The sequence below is a fragment of the Bos mutus genome, chromosome 8 (genome assembly GCF_027580195.1).
Source record: "Bos mutus isolate GX-2022 chromosome 8, NWIPB_WYAK_1.1, whole genome shotgun sequence".
NCBI classification, from domain to species: domain Eukaryota; kingdom Metazoa; phylum Chordata; class Mammalia; order Artiodactyla; family Bovidae; genus Bos; species Bos mutus.
The window spans coordinates 94657005-94678449 of record NC_091624.1 but is presented as its reverse complement, the minus strand read 5'-3'; the positions used below and the strand labels follow the sequence as shown (position 1 = coordinate 94678449).

The window sequence follows — 21445 nt, the reverse complement described above, 5'->3', positions numbered from 1 at the left end:
AGACTACAAAGGAACCCTAGAAGTTCCAACTAATTTTTAATGGACAATCTGAATGGAGAAGAGCCCGAAGAGCAGTTTGAAAGAAAAGTTGTTTTATTGCTCTCAAATATATACCGTAATGCTAAGGATTATCTGTTTTGCAGATTTTCAAGCAAAGTTCCCTGGCTTTTAAGATTAGGAGACATCTATCTATAATGAATCACCATCTGCTTAATAAATAACTCCACTGAAAGGAAAGGTAGGGATCCCTAGTGGTCCAGAGGTTAAGAATCCTCATGCCAGTGCAGGGGACACGGGTTCAGTCGCTGGTCTGGGAAGATGCCACACGCCGTGGAGCAACTAGGCCTGTGTGCCACAACTACCGAAGCTGGCGAGCCATGAGAGACCCCGCTCTGCAACGAGAAGCCATCACAATGAGAAGCCCACACCCCGCAGCTAGAGGGTAGCCCCTGCTCAATGAAACTAGAAAAAGCCTGTGCACAGCCACGAAGACCCAGGAGAGCCGAAAATAAACAAACTTTTTTAAAAACAGGAAAGGTAAATTGTAGGACAGGTCTGCCTGAATTATTGTTAGTCCAAACATATGGAGCATTCATATATATTGCGGGTCACTAAAATGATTTGAGGTGTTGGGGGGAGGGCACTCACTGGCCTCCACTTACAACTAACTACCTGTCATGGTTTCTAAGAAGCAGACTTGAAGTGATGGGAGCTAAATCTAAGTGGCGGCCACCAAGCGTCATTCAGGCAAGGCTGGGGCAGCACAAGTTACTTACTGTCGCTAAGGGTCCAAGCGATGAGATCTTCGCTCCATTCCCCCTGGGCCTTGGTGTTGACTCTGGCTCGGACTATGTACTGCTCCCTGGGGTGTAAGTTGTTAAGCAGCACTGAAGTCAAGTTGCCTGGCACTTTAATATTCTGCTGATCACTATTCATTTGCACAGATCTCCTCTCGACTTCAACATAAAAGTCATCTTCTGAGCTTGGGAATATTGGTTGCCAGGTCAAATTTAGAGTGGTCTGACTTTTTGGTAGGAGACTGAGACCTCTTGGAGGAGGAAGACCTAGGAGAAACCAGAAGGATCATCGTTTTTATATGAAGTGAAGCTAACAACAGCCCCAAAGGACAACCTTGGCTTCTAGAATAATATACAAGCTAGCAAAGAAACAGCCGCTGCTGCTGCTGCTGCTGCTGCTAAGTGGCTTCAATCGTGTCCGACTCTGTGCAACCCCATAGACGGCAGCCCACCAGGCTCCCCCGTCCCTGGGATTCTCCAGGCAAGAACACTGGAGCGGGTTGCCGTTTCCTTCTCCCATGCATATAAGTGAAAAGGGAAAGTGAAGTCGCTCAGTCGTGTCCGACTCCTAGCAACCCCATGGACTGCAGCCCACCAGGCCCCTCCATCCAGGGGATTTTCCAGGCAAGAGTACTGGAGTGGGGTGCCATTGCCTTCTCCAGAAACAGCCACTAGCAGCCATGAAATACTTTTTACCCCTACCAAAATAGCAAAGCTTTAAAACATTAGTGTGTAGTTTGAGTAACTGTAAGACAAAAATACAACCCCTCTGAAGGACAACTTGGGAATATTTTTCAAGAGCCTTAGAAATGATCATATACTTTGTATAATCTGACTACCAGGGATTTATCCTGAAGAAATAACTCAAAGGAAGCAAAAAGGCTAGGGACATGAAGATGTCCTTTACAACATTATTTATAATAACAAACAATCATAAGAAACCTAAGTGCTCAAAGTAGGGAAATGCTTTAATAAATTATGATATAGCCATCCAAGGGATTAAAGGATTATTGTGAAAAGTACAGAAGCCCCTCCAAAACTTGTAACACATGAGAAGTATTCTAATTTCCACTCGGAAAAAGTTATGTCTACCATTGGTGAAAGAGGAAGGAAACTAAAAAAATTGGAAACACTGGATTTGCCAAGGTTGTGGGGTTGCAGGTGAGCATTCAGTGTTTCTGTTCCCATTTTGAACAGTATGTTTTAAAGCAACTTCAGGGTTACATCCCCTTAGCAGGGACAATTTCACATATGACAACACAGCGATGGCAGGGCCAGGCTCTGATCACATCAAGGTTTGGCTCTGACCACAGGCTGTGTGGCCATAATTACCCCCGAGAACCTGAGCCACCAGAGAGGTAACTGAATGGAAACAACATGAGTTGTGAAATCAAAGAGGCAGAAGCATACCCCTTTAGTTCTGTGACCTTAGGAAAATTTATGTAGCATGAAATAAAAACACTCGCCTTCCAGATTCAGGAGGAGAAATGAGATAATGGAGATGAAAATGCTTGGAAGGTGTTTGGGTTCCATCAACATTTTCTCCCTCCCTTCCTATCTTATCTTGTGTCAATGGACAGAGAAGGAATCTGCAAGTTTTCAACTAGTAACAGCACACTGATATTTTAAACTCCAGATATACAGTATTTTCAAAACATAGAATAGGGGATCCTCTCCTCATGCATTTTCAGTGGGGACATTACTGCTCCTAACGGGGCAAAAATTGGTCCTCGGGGTATGAGAAAATTTTAGATAATTACAATGGTTTATGAAGGACCACAATATATAAACAGATTTATGGTATTAAAATTCATGGCAGAAGAGACATTAAAACAAAACAGAGATGGTGTCTTAAGGACAAAACTGTCTAAGAAGCTCTTTAGAGGGTTATAATTTAAAAAATAATAATACAAAGAGGTGGAAACAAACGAATGTATATATAACAATCACTTTGCTGTACACCTGAACTAACACAACACTGTAAATCAACTATACTCCAATAAAATGAAAAAATAAAAATAAAAAATAAAGTAAGAAGGCTGCGAAACTTGGTTAGAGGTGACAGAAGTGTCGATTTCCACTCCTCAGGAGAGGGACTCTCGCTAACAGCTTTGACCACCCATGGACGAGGGAGAACCAGCAATCAGGTCTGCCACCTGCTTGGCACCATGCTGCAGGTCTCGTTGGTCTTTTCTCCATAGCCTTTGCAAATTGCGAGAGGTGACGTCACCTCCTTTTGCTCTTCTCTAAAGTTCCAAAATAAGCCACCTGGAACGGTCAGGCAGGCTTATAACGACACAACAGAGGGAAAGAGGGCTGATGGTCTACAGCAAACCTGCAAACCTTCTAAGCCTGTGCCGTGTACAGGGGAGCAGCCCCATAAACGGTCATTTTGTCTTTCCCCTCCCTTTGAGAGCACGGCTTACCCTTCACCCCTCCCTACCTGCCCTCTTTCTGCCGTGTGTTCAGAGTGTGTCCTGTCCCCTCCCCTCCTGGCCTTCCCGGCCTTTGCCACTCAGTCAACACACTTATACAAAGTGCAACTGCCAAATGAATTTAAAAACAAACATCAGCAAAATTCAAATGATGGGAAAAGATGAACCTTTAAGAATTCCCTTCCCACCCACCCCTGAGAACTACTTTGAAATATTCCAAGAGCCCTCTGAATACATCCTGGCTGGAACATATTCTGAGAGCTGAAGACAGCACACTGTGGGGCTGTTAAGTGTTTTATGTTCTGTTCCATAAATACTTTCCATCTGAGTCAGATTATGCCCTTCCCCTTTTGATTCATCAGCACTGGCCTAGGACAGAATAAGTTACAACCATCAACCAAAAAAGATACCATCTCTGTTTTGTTTTAATGTCTCTTCTTTGTAGCAGCAACCTGATGACATTTCAGGGGCTCCTAGCATCATAGTCATGGAGGTTCCTTTTATCCTCTAAGTCATATGTAGTTTCCAGGGTTATTTTCTTTTTAAGATCTTATTTTTTTTTTAATGTGGGCCGTTTTTAAAGTCTTTATTGAATTTGTTATAATCTTGCTTCTGTTTTATGTTTTGGTTTCTTGACTGCAAGGCAAGTGGGATCTTACCTCCCTGACCAGAGATGGAACACACAGCCCTGCATTGGAAGGCAAAGTCTCAAGCATTGGACTGCCAGGGAAGTCCTTGCCAGTGTTACTTTTGGTGTTACTACCTGGTGGGTTCCCAGGAAGCCATTTCTTACTTGTACAATGCTTCTACAAGCATCAGAGTAGCTCCCGAGTTTCATTTGGTTCATTAAGGATGCTGCTGGTCAGATGAACACTGGGAGGGAGATGTGGAAGGAAGAGTGTGTGAGGAACGCACAGCCTTTGCAGAAGAGCTGGACGCTTCTCCTAGTTTCTCACTAAAGCATCTGATAGCCTTCTGCCTTTAGTAAATGGACAAAAACTAGGAAAACTCATCAATCGGGGAAGGATTTGGTGTCTTTGGGCTCCAGGTTAAAAAATAGTAATAATAACTGGAGAAACAGAAAGGGATCAAGTCTGAAGATCTAGTATGATGATGAGGAATCTGATACATCACCATAGCCAAGTTATTAACCACTCTGGGACTCTACTTTTCAATCTATAAAATGGGAAAGATGACAATTCTAAGAATTAAATAAATGTGAACCTGAAACTGTAAAGCACTGACCAAGAGATAGGAACAGAATGCTTATACACAAGGCACACTGCAACACTAAGAGAACTTTAAAAGGACTCACTCAGACATTTCAGAGGAGGGGACCTGGGTAGCAGAAAGCTGGAGTTCAGGTTAGTATCAAGGAAATTTCACAAATTCAAAGGCTCCTCAGTGTACACAATAGAAGACTGATAGCTATTGACTGATATTGATCCTTCAAGAAATAGTGCTACACTTGGAATGTGTAAACTTAAGACCAGAGCATCATACATCACTGGGGAACTTATTAGAAATGCAGATTCTTGAGCCCTGTTCCCACTCCAAAACTTCTGAATCTGAAACCCTGGAGGCGAGGCCCAGAAATTTATTTTAATAAGCCGGGCAGATGATTCTGATGGAAAATACTGTTTGAGAACCACTGATTTAGAAACATAGAGGTAGAGACTTCCCTGGCAGTCCAGTGGTTAAGACTCTGCACTTCCACTGCAGGAGGCATGGGTTCGATCCCTAGTCCAGGAAGTAAGGGGATCTAAGACCCTGCATGCCATGCCATGAGAGAAACAGGGTGGTATATATCATATGGCTCAAGGAGATAAAGGAAATAGGATGGGGAAATGGAGGGATAGAGCATAGGACTGCTGTTCTTTAGGTAAAAGCCTTTCAATCTATTCGATATTTTTACCATGTGCGTGAATGACTTTGAAAAGCTACAAATTACTTTATATTTCTGGAGTATGTATGCAGCAAGAGCCTGGCCTGGGCCCTTAGGATGGAAACAGGAAGCTGGTGGAAAAACTCAGGAGCCAAGACTGAGCACAGTTGCTACAAAGTAAATCCCAAGTCCTCAGGGATGTCCCTGCCTTCCTGAAGGCTCATCTGCTTCCTTCTCTGTCCCCGTGGATCACTCCAGCCCCCTTCCCCAGGGAGACAGACCAGGAGAGCAGCCCAAATAAAGGGCTGGCTTGACTCCAAGTCTCTAGCCTTCCTGTCACTTTCCCACCCATTCAAAAGCAAACCCCTTCCACCACCCTTCCCACCCACCCGCTCACCTACCACCACCCTTCCTGGTCTTCCTTCCTCTTTCCCCTTCCTCCCCCACCCACCCAGCTCCTGAATAAATGCCTGTTTGCTTCAGCTGACCGATGGAAGCTGTTGTGAATCTCCTCACAGGGCCAGGATGGCCTTCTCCGCCCTCTCCACGCCGGACCAGCTGCACGCAGAGCTCGTATTCCGTCCGAGGCTCCAAATAGTTGAGGGTAACGATCTCATTTGTCACTGAGAAGAGGGAAAGTCCAGGAAACTTAAGTTGGCAATCTTTTACATTCTTCAAACTGGAATGCTGTTATTGTGATGGGAACTAATGCTTGGTTTTCAAAAATACAATGTCTGAGTAGAACAGAGGGGAGATTCCATCTTCAGGGTCTCAGTGTTCCTACTATAAAGAAAACAAGGCTTTTTCATGTAAGTATCTCTGTGCCATTCATACATTTCTGCTCTAGTGTTTCTGTATTTTCATTTGTAGAGTAAAATCAGGCACATCTTCAACTATAGGGAATACCAATCAGATTTAGGGGGAAAAACTCAATTAGAATAATAGAAAATAACTGCCTTCAAATGCAAACAGTGATTTCAATCAAGCTATCAAGAGAAAAGACTCTTTGAGGGTTTGCTTACACTAATCAGACAACAAATTTGTAATAGTCATGTCATAATAAATAAAGGGTTCTGAAGTATTTGAAAATACCTCCCAGAAACAAATGACATATGCTTCTTTTCTTCTGAGCTATTTGCATGAGTACTGCAAAGGTAGATTTTTGCCTTACACATGATAAAGTCAGTAAGGAAAATACTGGACTGTGTTCAAGGGTTTTTAGAAAACCTCTTTGTGGATGTCCATAAAGAGACAATGCATTATCAATATCCTTTTTTTTTTAAGCTGCTTTTTCAAAAGACCTAGCCATTGTCAATAGAAACAACAATCCAGCAAATTAGACTTATGCTCCTGGGATTCTGAATTTTGGATGAGTGTTCAAAAGAATGTGAAGAGCTCCGTAATACCACCATGATTCTTTTCAACGTACTCAGGTCAGCTAGTGTTTTTAAGCCCCAAACCTTCGTTTTCTTTTTTGGTAACTTCCTTGATTATATGCGCTTAGTCGCTCAGTTGTGTCTGACTCTCTGCGACCCTTTGGACTGTAGCCTGTGAGGCGCCTCTGCCCATGGGATTTCCCAGGCAAGAACACTGGAGTGGGTTGCCGTTTCCATCTCCAGGGGATCTTCCAGACCCAGGGATGGAACTAGTGTCTCGGTGTCTCCTTCATTGCAGTCATGGGTAGAGGGCCCTTTTAGGAATTCATGGGCATAGTGAGACTAGAGTATTGATGGAGGTGTGTATGTTCCCTACAAGTGTGACTGTGGCATGTCTCACGATAAGATGGCACAATTTAAGCAGCTGGGTCAATAGATGGTGCTCAGCTTTTAAAAAAAAAATGCTATTACATTATCATGCAATAAGCAGGACTGTAATTTGTTTCAAAGTAAATTTAACTTAAATAAATTTAACTGTTTTCATGAATGTTTGACATTTTATTACATTTGGGGCTTTTGCTTTCAAAAAGTTGGGGATGGGCCTGTAGCCCCACCTCCCCCTACCCCAGTTCAGTCAGCCACAGCCCAAATTCCTTCCCAAATTTCTGTGAGTTAGGAGAATGCAGACAGGGCAAACTCAAATAAGAAAAAAAAAAAAAAAGAAAACGTGGTTCAGTAGCAACAGCTGACTCATTGGAAAAGACCCTTGATGGTGGGAAAGAGTGAAGGCAGAAGAAGACGAGGGTTGACAGAAGATAAGATGGTTGGATGGCATCCCTGATTCAATGGACATGAACTTGAGCAAACTCTGGGAGATGGTGAGGGACAGGGAAGCCTGATGTGCTGCAGTCCATGGGGTCATGAGGGGTTGGGCACAGCTTGGCGACTGAACAACAACAGTAGCAACAATCACCCCTCAGATGTAAGCAGATTAAGTCCCTGCCTTTCCAGTGGGCCCTGGACTTCCCTGTTACTGTATTCATAGCATAAACACATGTCCTTTACCATGACCAAGCAAGACAGAGTCAAAATGGGACTGGAGATCCAGAGGAACCTGGACAGGAAGCATTGATGAAGATAGTGACTCCTGACACAGGCTGGTTCTGTGCCCCATTTTACACCATGATTTTCAGAAAGGTAGACCCACAACTCAGAGGAGCCATCACCCCGCCACTCTCTCCTGAATACTCCAAAGTAGAATCCTCTGCCACAGCCCCTACCTTGGGGTAGAGGGTTGAGATTGAGAAACAGGATTTCTACATTTGGGGACAAATTTCTTTTCCTGGTGTCCCATCTCTCGCTGGAGCATTTCCCTGCCAAATCTTACCTTGAATATGCCGCCAAGCCTCATAGTGATTAACAGGTTTGTACAGAAGCTTCTTGGATTTGATTGGTCCATCCCCAAAGTAAGGCTCAGAGCTGATGTTGATGACAGCAAAGTTGTGTCCAGTGTCGATCACCTTTGGGGCATTCAAGGGCTTTGGAAGAACTAAATAAAATGTCAAGAATCAGATCAGTCCTTACACTTTGGATTTTTACCGCTGTTCTGAGATAGGGGTAGTGGGTGAGTGCCTTCACATTCCTGACAAAGCCCGCTTCGAGTTCTCTGATCAGATTCAACGCACTTACCCACTCTGTGATCTCCTGGCTTTGCTCTCACCCCTCCCCCCTGCCACCCACAGAGTACTTTCTTAAAGAATGAGCACTCCTCTGATCAAGAGTTTTCCATGCGTTCCCATTACATTTTGAATAAAATCTGAAATTCATACCATGACCTGCCAGGCCTTGCACAATAGCACCCCTGCCGCCTCTTTAGCTCCCTCATCCTCTCATCCAACACTCTCCAGTCCCAGTGACCTTTCAGTTCATTCACCTAACAATGCACCAGGCTCCTTTCTGTCTCAGATTCTTGGCTGATACTATTCTCCTGCAAGGAATGCACCAGACCCCCCACAATTCTGCAGTTATGGCTTACTCATCATTCAACTCTCAGCTCTGATGTGACTTCCTCACAGTGTCTATCCCTGAACCTTTGTTAGTCTCACATGCCACACACTTCCACAGATCTTCTCCTTCACTACAATTTTCAGAATTCATTATTCTTTGTGTGATTATTTAATATCAATCATCCTACTAGACCACCAGGCTATGTCTGTCTGTCTGTCTCTCTCTGCTTACAGCAACATAAATTTATTATCTTACAGCTCTGGAGGTCAGAAATCAGAGGTCTCTGGGGGTCAGTAGTTAGTCTCACTGGGCTAAGATCAACGTGTTAACAGGGCTGTGTTCCTTTCTAGAGGCTGTAGGGGATAATTTGTTTTCTTCTTTTCAGCTTCTTAAAAAACACCTGTATTCCTTGACTCATGGTCCCTTTATCCATCTTCAAAGACAACAAACTCATGTCTCTCTGACCTTTCTTCTGTTGTGATACCTCTTTCTGACAGTCTTTAAAGATTCTTTACCATTTGATAATCAGGTGGCTCAAATGGTAAAGAATCTGCCTGCAATGCAGAAGCCCCGGGTTTGATTGCTGGGTCAGGAAGATCCCCTGGAGAAGAGAATGGCTACCCACTCCTGTATTCTTGCCTGGAGAATCCCATGGACAGAGGAGTCTGGCAGGCTACAGTCCATGAGGTCACGAAGAGTCGGTCATGACTAAGGAACTGAACACACCTATATAATCCAGAATAACCTCCCCACCTCAAAGACCAGGTATTTTCAATGGGACTGAAATAGTACCCCAACAAGGTAAAAATTGGTTCTGGATGAGAGAAAACATTCTTAGATATTTCAATGGTTCTTAGCCCCCATAAGGGGCATGGTAAATAAACAGATATACAGTATGTTTACCATATGAAGCAAGTTCTGGTTTGAAAGGAAAGGATGTCTTGACAGGCTGTCAGTATCCTGTTTACTCAATTATAGAAGTAGCTCAACTTATTCAACTTGCTTTGAGTCTTACTGAACTCCCGTGAGTTAAGAGGTCCATTAGATTCCTGGGGCATGGAGAACATGTATGGGGGAATGGGGTGGCCAAGAAAGGAGACAGACTGTGAATCGGTCTCGTCTACTCATGCACAAGCTCCATGGTGTCACTGGACTTCACTTATGAAATTCAAAGGTAAAATTTCAAGTTGAAGACAGCAGAAACTTAAACCAAGTGTAGGGCCCTGTGTGGACAGGTCATAAGCCCATGAAGCCAGCCCTGCACATCACCCTTGCTGTATGAGGGGAGCATTGCAGTATTTGGAGATGGGGGTCTTTAAAGAGGCAATTCAGTTACAGTGAGGGCTATAGTCATCACTAATCCCGTATGACGGCTGTCCTCATTAGCGTGTTACTCAGTCGTGTCTGACTCTTCATGACCTCATGTACTATAGCCAGTTAGGCTTCTCTGTCCATGGAATTCTCCAGGCATGAATACTGGAGTGGGTAGCCATACCCTTCTCCAGGGGCTCTTCCCGACCCAGGCATTGAATCCTGGTCTCCTGAGTTGCTGGCGGATTCTTTACCATCTGAGCTACCAGGGAGGCCCTCATAAGAAGATCAAATTACCACACACACACACACACACAGGGAAGACCCTGAGTAGATACAGGGAGAATATAGCTATCTACAAGCCAAGAAGCAAAGCCTCAGAAGAAAGTAACTCTGCTAACACCTTGATCTCAGATCAACGTAAGATTACGCTGATCACCTAGCCTCCAGAACACTGAGAAAATTAATTTCTGTTGTTTAAGCCGCTCAGTCTAGAGTACTCTGCTACCACAGCCCTAGAAACCTATTACATATGAATATAACACACTCTACTTATTCTTTCTAATGCTGATGGATATTTGGACTATTAGGAATAAAACTCCTCAGAACATTCTTGAACACTGTTTAACAAATGCAGTCTTTTGAGCATAAACTTAGCTGTAGAATGTCATCACAGGGCAAGTGTATGCTTAGTTTTAGCATATATTGCCAATTTTCCAAAGTGGTTGCTCTAGTTTGTATTCTGGGAGGAAAGTCTAGTATAGTCAACCTTCTATATACAGGTTCTGCATCTGCAGATTCAACCAAGGGCAGATCAATATTCAGAAAGGAAAAAAAAAACTCCAGAAAGTTCTACAAGGCAAAACTTGAAATTTTCCATGTGCCAGCAACTATTTACAAAATATTTATATTATAGTTAACAACAATTTACATAGCATTTACATTGTATATGGTGTTACAATAATCCACCTTATCTGCAGGGGATACTTTCCAAGACCCCAGTGGATGTCTGAAACTGCAGACAGTACCAAATTCTACATACACCATTTTTTTCTCCCATACACACATACCAGAGGTAAAGTTTAACTTATAAGTTAGGCAAAGTAAGGGAATATTCAAATTGCTAGCATCACATTGTTAAATACAATAAAGGTTACTTGAACATGAGCATTTTGATACCATGACAGAGGAAACGATAACGTAGATGTCTAAGTGACTAATGAGTGGTATACATGGGATGAAGGGAAGACCCACATCCCAGGCAGGATGGAGTGGAACAGTGTGAGATTTCATCACGCTACTCAGAATAGTACACAATTTAAAAATTACATATTGTTTATTTCTGGAATTTTCCATTTAGTGTTTTGAGCTTCATTTGACCATGGGTAACTGAAACCGTGGAAAGTGAAACCACAGATGGGGGGGTGGCTATTGTTTAAGTAATTTAGAGATGATTTAAAGTATACAGGAGGATGTGCATAGGTTGTACACAAATACTACACCATTTTATAAAAGGGACTTGAGCATCCGTGGAGTTTGGTATCCAAAGAGGTCCTAGAACCAATTCCCTACAAACACTGAAGGAAATCTGTATCTCTGTATCTTTTTTAATATTATGATTAAAGACACTGCTCAATTTACCTACTTGCAATTTTCCATTTTGAGGATACCAGTCAGTCAATATGACAGTGAAGAGGCATCAGTGACTTAGAACAAGAGATATTTCAATGGACTGATGTTGCGTGCTGTGTCTTATTTAAAAAATAAAAATTAGAATCAGTGACTCTTCTGAATCTTAGCAACATGGTTTGTTTTTTTACTTATTATTTACTTTCCATGGACAGCAAATATTCCAAAAATAACATAATTTGTCTTGTCTGCATATCATTTCCTTTCTTCCAAGAACAAATATGACGTAAGAAATTATTTTGATTGTGTTAATGTTTTACTGAATAAAATAGATCCAGGCTTTTCCAGTAATCAAAAAAAAATATTAAAGATTCTGAGGTTGTTTCTGTGGGTTCTCAGGGCAGAGAATCTAACTCTATGAGGCTCTATTTATGTTACTATTGTTACTGACCTTTTTTTAAAACAAGATTATGTTCTGGGTATTTACTTTCATTGACAGAAATTACCTCTAGGATCACCCAAAGATTCCTAATCAAGTAGTGAAGTAGGTTACATACACAACAACTTCAGTTATCTTGCTTCCTTATCTGGGAAGATAAGGAGAATAGGAGAGACTGAGAAAGCAAAATGATCTAGAAATGATGATGCTGGGTTGGACCAGGTTCCAAACTGAGACTGGCTGTTCACGAGATGGGCTACCTTAGGCAAGTCACCTAAACCTCTGAACCTAGTTCCGGACTGATCAAGACGGGATAACAATACTATTGTGCCTGGTCTTTATAAAAATGAAGTAAGATAGGACTTCCTGGTGGTTCAGTGCCTAAGACTCTGCACTCCTAAAGCAAGAGGCCTGGGATGAATCCTTGGTCAGGGAACTAGATCCCACATGCCACAACTAAAGATCCTGCCTGCCACAACTAAGACCTGGTGAAGCCAAAAAATAAATACCATGAATATTTTAAAAATAATAAGATGAATGAAGCATTTAGTCCAATGCCTTTCTAGAATACATACCACAGAGTTATTAGGTGCTTTTGTTTAAGTACATTCAAAAGTAACTTTCAAAATTAAAATTTGTATTACCTCTCTGTACAACAACCAAGGGAACTTGGAGTTACTTCCACTCTATTCCTTCCCCTCAAGCCTCAAATGTACACAAATCCACTTGGAATAATTCCAAATATTGAAACAGTATTTCATAGTAGGAAGAATAGTTAGAACTCTGAATATATAAGAAAATCATTCATGTTCACCCAGGCTTCATATTAAGTGAGTAGTCTGCAAATTAAGATTCTCTAACTTCTCTGTAGTGAATCAGAAGTCAAGACAATGACAAAGTTAAACTTTCTACAAAAATAAAATCACTACCAGACTTGTGCCAGATGCAATTCCACTACTTAACAATCTCACAATCACTCTGAGTGGTAGATAAGCTAAGCTTTATTTACAAATAAAGAAAGGTTCAGACAGGTCACCTAGAGCCAGACGTCCTAGAAGGTGAAGTCAAGTGGGCCTTAGGAAGCATCACTAAAAACAAAGCTAGTGGAGGTGATGGAATTCCAGTTGAGCTCTTTCAAATCCTAAAAGATGATGCTGTGAAAGTGCTGTACTCAATATGCCAGCAAATTTGGAAAACTCAGCAGTGGCCACAGGACTGGAAAAGGTCAGTTTTCATTCCAATCCCAAAGAAAGGCAATGCCAAAGAATGCTCAAACTACCGCACAATTGCACTCATCTCACATGCTAGTAAAGTAATGCTCAAAATTCTCCAAGCCAGGCTTCAGCAATATGTGAACCGTGAACTTCCAGATGTTCAAGCTGGATTTAGAAAAGGCAGAGGAACCAGAGATCAAATTGCCAACATCTGCTGGATCATCGAAAAAGCAAGAGAGTTCCAGAACAACATCTACTTCTGCTTTATTGACTATGCCAAAGCCTTTGACTATGTGGTTCACAACAAACTGTGGAAAATTCTTCAAGAGATGGGAATACCAGACCACCTGACCTGCCTCCTGAGAAATCTGTATACAGGTCAAGAAGCAACAGTCAGAACTGGACATGGGACAACAGACTGGTTCCAAATAGGGAAAGGAGTACATCAAGGCTGTATATTGTCACCCTACTTATTTAACTTATATGCAGAATACATCTAGAGAAGGCAATGGCCACCCACTCCAGTACTCTTGCCTGGAAAATACCATGGACAGAGGAGCCTGGTGGGCTGCCGTCTATGGGGTCGCACAGAGTCAGACACGACTGAAGTGACTTAGCAGCAGCAGTAGCAGCAGAGTACATCATGAGAAATGCCGGACTGGATGAAGCACAAGCTGGAATCAAGATTGCCAGGAGAAATATCAATAACCTCAGATATGCAGATGACACCACACTTTTGGCAGAAAGTAAAGAACTGAAGAGCCTCTTGATGAAAGTGAAAAAGGAGAGTGAAAAAGTTGGCTTAAAACTCAACATTCAGAAAACTAAGATCATGGCATCTGGTCCCATCACTGCATGGCAAATAGATGGGGAAACAGTGGAAACAGTGGATTTGGGGGGCCTCCAAAATCACTGCAGCTGGTAACTGCAGCCATGAAATTAAAAGATGCTCACTCCTTGGAAGAAAAGTTATGACCAACCTAGACAGCATATTAAAAAGCAGAGACATTACTTTGCTAACAAAGGTCCGAATAGTCAAAGCTATGGTTTTCCCAATGGTCATGGATGGATGTGAAAATTGGACTATAAAGAAAGCTGAGCACCAAAGAATTGATACTTTTGAACTGGGGTGTTGGAGAAGACTCTTGAGAGTCCCTTGGACTGCAAGGAGATCCAAGCAGTCCATCCTAAAGGGAATCAGTCCTGAATATGCATTGGAAGGACTGATGCTGAAGCTGAAACTCTTAACACTTTGGCCACCTGATGCGAAGAGCTGACTCATTTGAAAAGACCCTGATGCTGGAAAGATTGAGCATGGGAGGAGAAGAAGGGGACAACAGAGGATGAGATGGTTGGATGGCATCACTGCCTCAATGGACATGAGTTTGAGTAACCTCTGGAAATTGGCAATGGACAGGGAGCCTGACGTGCTGCAGTCCCCAGGGTCGCAAAGAGTTGGACACAACTGAGCTACTGAACTGAACTGAACAGAGGTCAAATTCATTTGCTCAAAGCCACACCCAAGTTTACTAGCTGTCAGCCATAAAAATCAAACCCAGGGCTATGTAATTCCAAAGGTCATAAACTTAATCCCTCCTTTCCATTTCAATGCACGTAATTTTTTTGCTTAAGGCTTAGTATCCTGGAGAACATCCAAAAGGCATTTTAGTGGTCAGAGGGCATTTCTATCTAAAGGCGGCGCCCAGCAATACATAAATGCAGAACCATCAAGCATACAATCTCTTCCCCTGGAAAATGGAGTTTACCTTTAACAGAAATGTTGAAAGGCTTTTCCACCATCCCAGACACTGTGTTCACACTGCAGACCCAGACTCCTGAGTCAGGGGGTAGGATCCGGTTGATGGTGAAGGTAGCCACGGAGAGATGACCCGTGTGGTTAAAGTCTTTTGGCTGGAAAGGTCAAATACAAAAAATAAAACAGAAGCTTCTACAGAGGTATAAACACAAAGGTTCATAACACTGACCCCATCTCATTGTTAAATAAGAAGTTTTCTAGGAGAGATTAAGAAGATCAGTCCAATGCTTGTATAAGCGTTGGCTTATTTCCAAAGCTATTGTAGTAACCCTGCAAGTTTATGTTGGATTGATGCCCTTGCAGATCCTGCTGTTGTAGTTGTGTGTTTGGGAGTATGGGATAAACACTTCCAAGCAAAAAGTCTAATTCCTTCTAAACTGCTTCTGGTAACATTTGTTCTTTTATGGTCCAATGCAGTGATGGCTGGGTGAAATGACAAAATGGCTTCTGAAGTGTTTGAGAGGCTGGCTGAGTATGGTATTCTGGAAAAAGTCAAGGCTCTGAAAACACATGGGCCCAAGCTCACATCCCAGCTCTGCCAATTCTGGCCAATTGCTTGGGCTTCCCTGGTGGCTCAGACACTAAAGAATCTGCCTGCAGTGCAGGTTCAATTCCAGGCTTAGGACAATCCCCTGGAGACGGGAATGCTAACCCACTCCAGCATTCTTGCCTGGAGGATTTCATGCACAGAGGAGCCTGGTGGGCTACCACCATGGGGTCACAAAGAGCTGGACACGACTGAGTGATTCTCACTTTCTTTAGTTATTTAGCTTCACCCAACCAGTTTCCACTTCTGCAAAATAACTAACTAATGTTAAGTGAGACGTGTGTAGTGTGGTCAGCTCTCACCAGAAGGTAGCTGTGACTAGGAAAGGCCAGCAAGATTTTGGAAGCTGTCAGTCGGCTCCTACTATACCTGCTGCTGCTGCTACGTCACTTCAGTCATGTCCAACCCTGTGCGACCTATAGACGGCAGCCCACCAGGCTCCCCCATCCCTGGGATTCTCCAGGCAAGAACACTGGAGTGGGTTGCTATTCCTTCTCCAATGCATGAAAGGGAAAAGTGCAAGTGAAGTCACTCACTCGTGTCCGACTCTTAGTGACCCCATGGACTGCAGCCCACCAGGCTCCTCCATCCATGGGATTTTCCAGGCAGGAGTACTGGAGTGGGGTGCCATTGCCTACTACACCTAGTGGATTGTTAAAGTGGAATCAGGAACATCTGATGTGTGAATATTCTGCATATTCTGCCCCTAAGACATCACTTGGATCTACCTTCTGGTCAAGTTGATTTTTGGTCATCTTTGAGAGAAAAATAAAATAACTAGTTCCAAGTCTTTAGATAACAAAATAAATCAATTTCCTGCAGACCACTTGTGACACAGAGAAATTTGAGGTGGTACCTGTCTCTGCTGCATTTGGCACTGTTGAGAGAGGGAAGGGAAACATGTGGGAAAGTAGCTTAGTCCTTATTTCTTTCAAGCAAAAAAAAACGATGTGGTAGCACCCTAACCAGTGGTAAGTGCCAGATATGAATACCCAGTCTTGTCTGAGATGTGATACACACACACACATACATATACATGATAGAATACTACTCAGCCATAAAACAGAATAAAAATGATGCCATTTGCCACAACATGGATGGACTTATTATCATACTAAGTGAAGCAAATCAGACAGAAAAAGACAGATATCATATGATATCAGTTATACATGAAATCTAAAATATGACACAAATGAACTTATTTACAAAACAGAAACAGACTCACAGACACAGAGAACAGACTTTTATAGTATAGAGAACAGACTTATAGTATAGAGAACAGACTTATAGTACAGAGAACAGACTTACAGTACAGAGAACAGACGTATAGTATAGAGAACAGACTCACAGTACAGAGAACAGACGTACAGTACAGAGAACAGACTCACAGTATAGAGAACAGACTCACAGTACAGAGAACAGACTTACAGTACAGGGAACAGACTTACAGTACAGAGAACAGACTCATAGTACAGAGAACAGACTTACAGTACAGAGAACAGACTTACAGTACAGGGAACAGACTTACAGTACAGAGAACAGACGTACAGTACAGGGAACAGACGTACAGTATAGAGAACAGGCGTACAGTATAGAGAACAGACTCACAGTACAGAGAACAGACGTACAGTACAGAGAACAGACGTACAGTACAGAGAACAAACATACAGTATAGAGAACAGACTTACAGTACAGGGAACAGACGTACAGTACAGAGAACAGACGTATAGTATAGAGAACAGACTCACAGTATAGAGAACAGACTCACAGTACAGAGAACAGACTTACAGTACAGGGAACAGACTTACAGTACAGAGAACAGACTCATAGTACAGAGAACAGACTTACAGTACAGAGAACAGACTTACAGTACAGGGAACAGATGTACAGTACAGGAAACAGACGTACAGTACAGAGAACAGACGTACAGTACAGAGAACAGACGTATAGTATAGAGAACAGACTCACAGTACAGAGAACAGACTTACAGTACAGGGAACAGATGTACAGTACAGGGAACAGACGTACAGTACAGAGAACAGACGTACAGTACAGGGAACAGACATACAGTTCAGAGAACAGACGTACAGTTCAGAGAACAGACGTACAGTACAGAGAAAAGACATACAGTACAGAGAACAGACGTACAGTACAGAGAACAGACATACAGTATAGAGAACAGACTTACAGTACAGGGAACAGATGTACAGTACAAGGAACAGACGTACAGTACAGGGAACAGACATACAGTACAGAGAACAGACGTAAAGTACAGAGAAAAAGACATACAGTACAGAGAACAGGCGTACAGTACAGAGAACAGACGTATAGTATAGAGAACAGACTTACAGTACAGAGAACAGACTTACAGTACAGGGAACAGACGTACAGTATAGAGAACAGACTCACAGTACAGAGAACAGACGTACAGTACAGAGAACAGACGTACAGTACAGAGAACAAACGTACAGTATAGAGAACAGACTTACAGTACAGGAACAGACGTACAGTACAGAGAACAGACGTATAGTATAGAGAACAGACTCACAGTACAGAGAACAGACGTACAGTACAGAGAAACAGACTCACAGTACAGAGAACAGACTCACAGTACAGAGAACAGACTTACAGTACAGGGAACAGACTTACAGTACAGAGAACAGACTCATAGTACAGAGAACAGACTTACAGTACAGGGAACAGACTTACAGTACAGGGAACAGACTTACAGTACAGGGAACAGACGTACAGTACAGGAACAGACGTATAGTATAGAGAACAGACGTATAGTATAGAGAACAGACTCACAGTACAGAGAACAGACGTACAGTACAGAGAACAGACATACAGTACAGAGAACAGACGTACAGTACAGAGAAAAGACGTGCAGTGTAGAGAACAGACGTATAGTATAGAGAACAGACTCACAGTACAGAGAACAGACGTACAGTACAGAGAACAGACGTACAGTACAGAGAACAGACGTACAGTATAGAGAACAGACGTATAGTATAGAGAACAGACTTATAGTATAGAGAACAGACTTATAGTATAGAAAACAAACTTATAGTATAGAAAACAAACACGGTTACCACTGTGGAAAGGGAGAGGGCTAGTGGGGCATAAATTAGGAGCTCGGGATTGGCAGATACAAACCACTACATAAAAAAAGGATTTAGTCTATAAGAGAGGGAACCATATTCAATATCTTGTAGTAACTTTTACTGGAAAATAATCTTGAAAAATAGAACCGAATTACTTTGCTATATACCTGAAAATAACACAACACTATAAATCAACTACGCTTCAACTTTTAAAAAAGCTATAATTTGTTCTACCAAAAAAAAAAAAAAAAGAGAGAGAGAGAGAGAGAATAACTCTTACACGTAGCACTGTCCCATCTGGCTTCACCAGGGTCATTTCTTCATTAGCAGGTCGGGGCCAGCCAGATGCTTTGCAGATGGGGTTGAATTTACCACTGTTCACTTCTATATGATCTGGCAAATCCTCTATCTTTGGAGTCATCCTTGGCACACCTGAATGAAGGAAACAACACTGTGAAACCTAATCTTTAACACAGCATAAGCAGAAAATATGAAAGTAGTTACCATCTAGCAAGTCATGTACTGGGCAAGAAATTGGCAAGTATTTTATTGTTTTATCATTATATAATAAATTTTGGGGGGTAGTTGCTCTCAATTCCCATTAAAATGGTTACCAGAACCAGAATTCACACTCTTTGCCATAATGATGTACTTTCTCAGGGTCCTAGGGGATACGGTCTCAATGCTGAAATGGTCATCATCACCACATCTCTGCAGATCTGACTGTCCAGTCCCTCTCTTGCTTTTTAAGGGAATATATTTTTACAAAAACAAAAACCAAAGCCAGTTCTTCTTCCACTCTGCAAGCCCCTGATTCTCTGATCAACAATGTGATCATTAGTTTTGATATCTGAGAGATGTCTCATTGATTGGGAAGACTGCAACTGGCTGATGATTAATTATATTCACATTTACATCCAAGAAGGGAAGTGGAATAAAATTCCCCTAATCAATTTCTCATCAGTAGCCAAATAAAAAATACTGCTGCCAACATGGAAAGGAAAATAAATGCCTCTGATATCAATAAAGGCGTCAGGATTCCTTACTAATATCTGCAGAGTAGAGAATGAATAATCCTGAAATTTAACAATTTTATCCTGAACTGTGGGGTCTTAGAGAGTTTTGGACCACATGTAGGACACAACTGAAAACGGTCCAACACTCGGTAAATAATGTAGGAGATGGACATGCACTTAAAACATTGGAAAAGTGGCTGAGTCCTTTCCAGAAAAAAAGAACAGCAGTCATTTACAAGCTGCTCCATAGCAGTGTTGAGAGGAGGTGGGGGTCAGGGTAAATGCATCAATATTGATATTATATATTATTATCCTATCTCTCAAGCCTAGAATGAAACAAGTGAAGTGTACGGAGCAGGAGAAGAAAAGGTCTAATAGCCACAAAGGTATTCTTTGATACATCTGCAGAGCTGGGGAGACTATAATGAGAAAATTTGCCAAACTGTTTAGCACACTTAGGTACTGGTGTTGGAATTGTTGGAAGTGCTCTAACACTTTCAATCCATGCCTTTTCTTCTCTGTCCCCTTGCAGTTTTCTGCGATTGGATGGAGGTTAGAGGAACAGGTAGAGGGTGTGGGGAAAGGGGTCTGCCCCTTGAAAGCCCAGAATCTGGGTCTAAGTTTGAGAGTCTCACTTTTTTTTTTTGCAACACCGGCCTTAGTACAGAAAGGAAGAAGTGAAACAGAAAAGGCAAATCATTAAGCTTGTTTGTTGCCCACTTTCAGTCCATCCTCTGACAGCCCCATAGCCTTTCCTCCCCTCTCTACACCCTCCCAGATTCTTACCCTGTAGCAAAGTCCAAATCCTGGGGTAGAAGGGAAAGTATAAAGCTGACCAGCTAAGGCCTTTGAGAAAACAGTTGGTATTTCTCTCCATACTTGTTCTGATATTTAAAACTCACAGAGAAAAGACTATAAATGTCTTACTACTCTGAGTGCAGATTTCACTGGACATATGTTATTTATATTTGTTTGACTGAAAATGTAATATATGTTTATTATTTTTAAATTTTAAAAATATGCTTCTTTTGATTTTAAAAAGTATATTCTAGAACAGGGGTTAGCAGACTTTCCTTAAAGGACTAGATAATAAATATTTTCAACTTGGCAGGCCATATGTTCTGGGTGGTAACTACTCAACCCCGTTGTAAGAGCAGCCTCACATGATCTATGGTAAACAAAGGGGCATGGCTGTGTTCAGACAAGATTTTTTAATGAGAACAGATGGTAGGGCAATAAAAAGGAATGAGAAGCATACTGATATGTGCTACAATATAGATAAACCTCAAAAACAGTATGGTAAATGAAGAAAGCCAGCCAAAAAAAATCTAATTTTGTAATTCTTCAAAGTAATTCTTTCACTGCTGTGCATATCCAGGGAAAAGTCTGGTCCTCGAAAAGACCGTCAAAAAGGCAGACAGAGCTCTCAGTGGCTGGTTATCACTTACTGTGCTACAAAGAGCACGAGGTTCATTCTCTATGGGAAAGGCCAATGTGAGAGTCCATAAAGAAGGTTCAGAAAGTGGTCCTTTAGAACAGAGGATCTATTCTTCCCTACTTCTGCTTGGAAACAGAAGGAGTTTAAGACTCTTGGGCTCGTGGGGCAAGAATGATGCCAGCAAAGCTGGGTTCAGATGTGCTGAACTCGGCCCTGATTACAGTGTTACCTTGCTTTACCTTCTTTCTCACACTGGAGCCCTTGGCGTCCTGGAGAGCAGAGGCATCCTTGGAACCGATCACACTTCTCCCCGTTGGTGCAACTGCACCTGAGCTTACAGTCTGGTCCATAATAACCAGGCTGGCATGCTGTCAACAAAGGCATCAACAACTAGTGTTAATATGGGGGAAGGATGAAGATTCAGGCTGTAA

General features: G+C 42.2%; 1 protein-coding gene across 2 annotated transcripts in view; it reads right to left on the bottom strand.

The window, feature by feature from the left end:
• TEK (TEK receptor tyrosine kinase) overlaps positions 1-21445 on the bottom strand; it is a 104535-nt gene that overhangs the window by 22870 nt on the left and 60220 nt on the right. For both annotated transcript variants that reach the window (XM_005904802.2, XM_005904801.3), the window contains exons 7-12: positions 21254-21382; positions 18841-18992; positions 14860-15004; positions 7881-8042; positions 5606-5740; positions 777-1064 (exon numbers count right to left, since the gene is read on the bottom strand). In XM_005904802.2, coding sequence (XP_005904864.1) covers positions 777-1064; positions 5606-5740; positions 7881-8042; positions 14860-15004; positions 18841-18992; positions 21254-21382 — 1011 coding nt within the window. The remainder of the gene's footprint in view (positions 1-776; positions 1065-5605; positions 5741-7880; positions 8043-14859; positions 15005-18840; positions 18993-21253; positions 21383-21445) is intronic.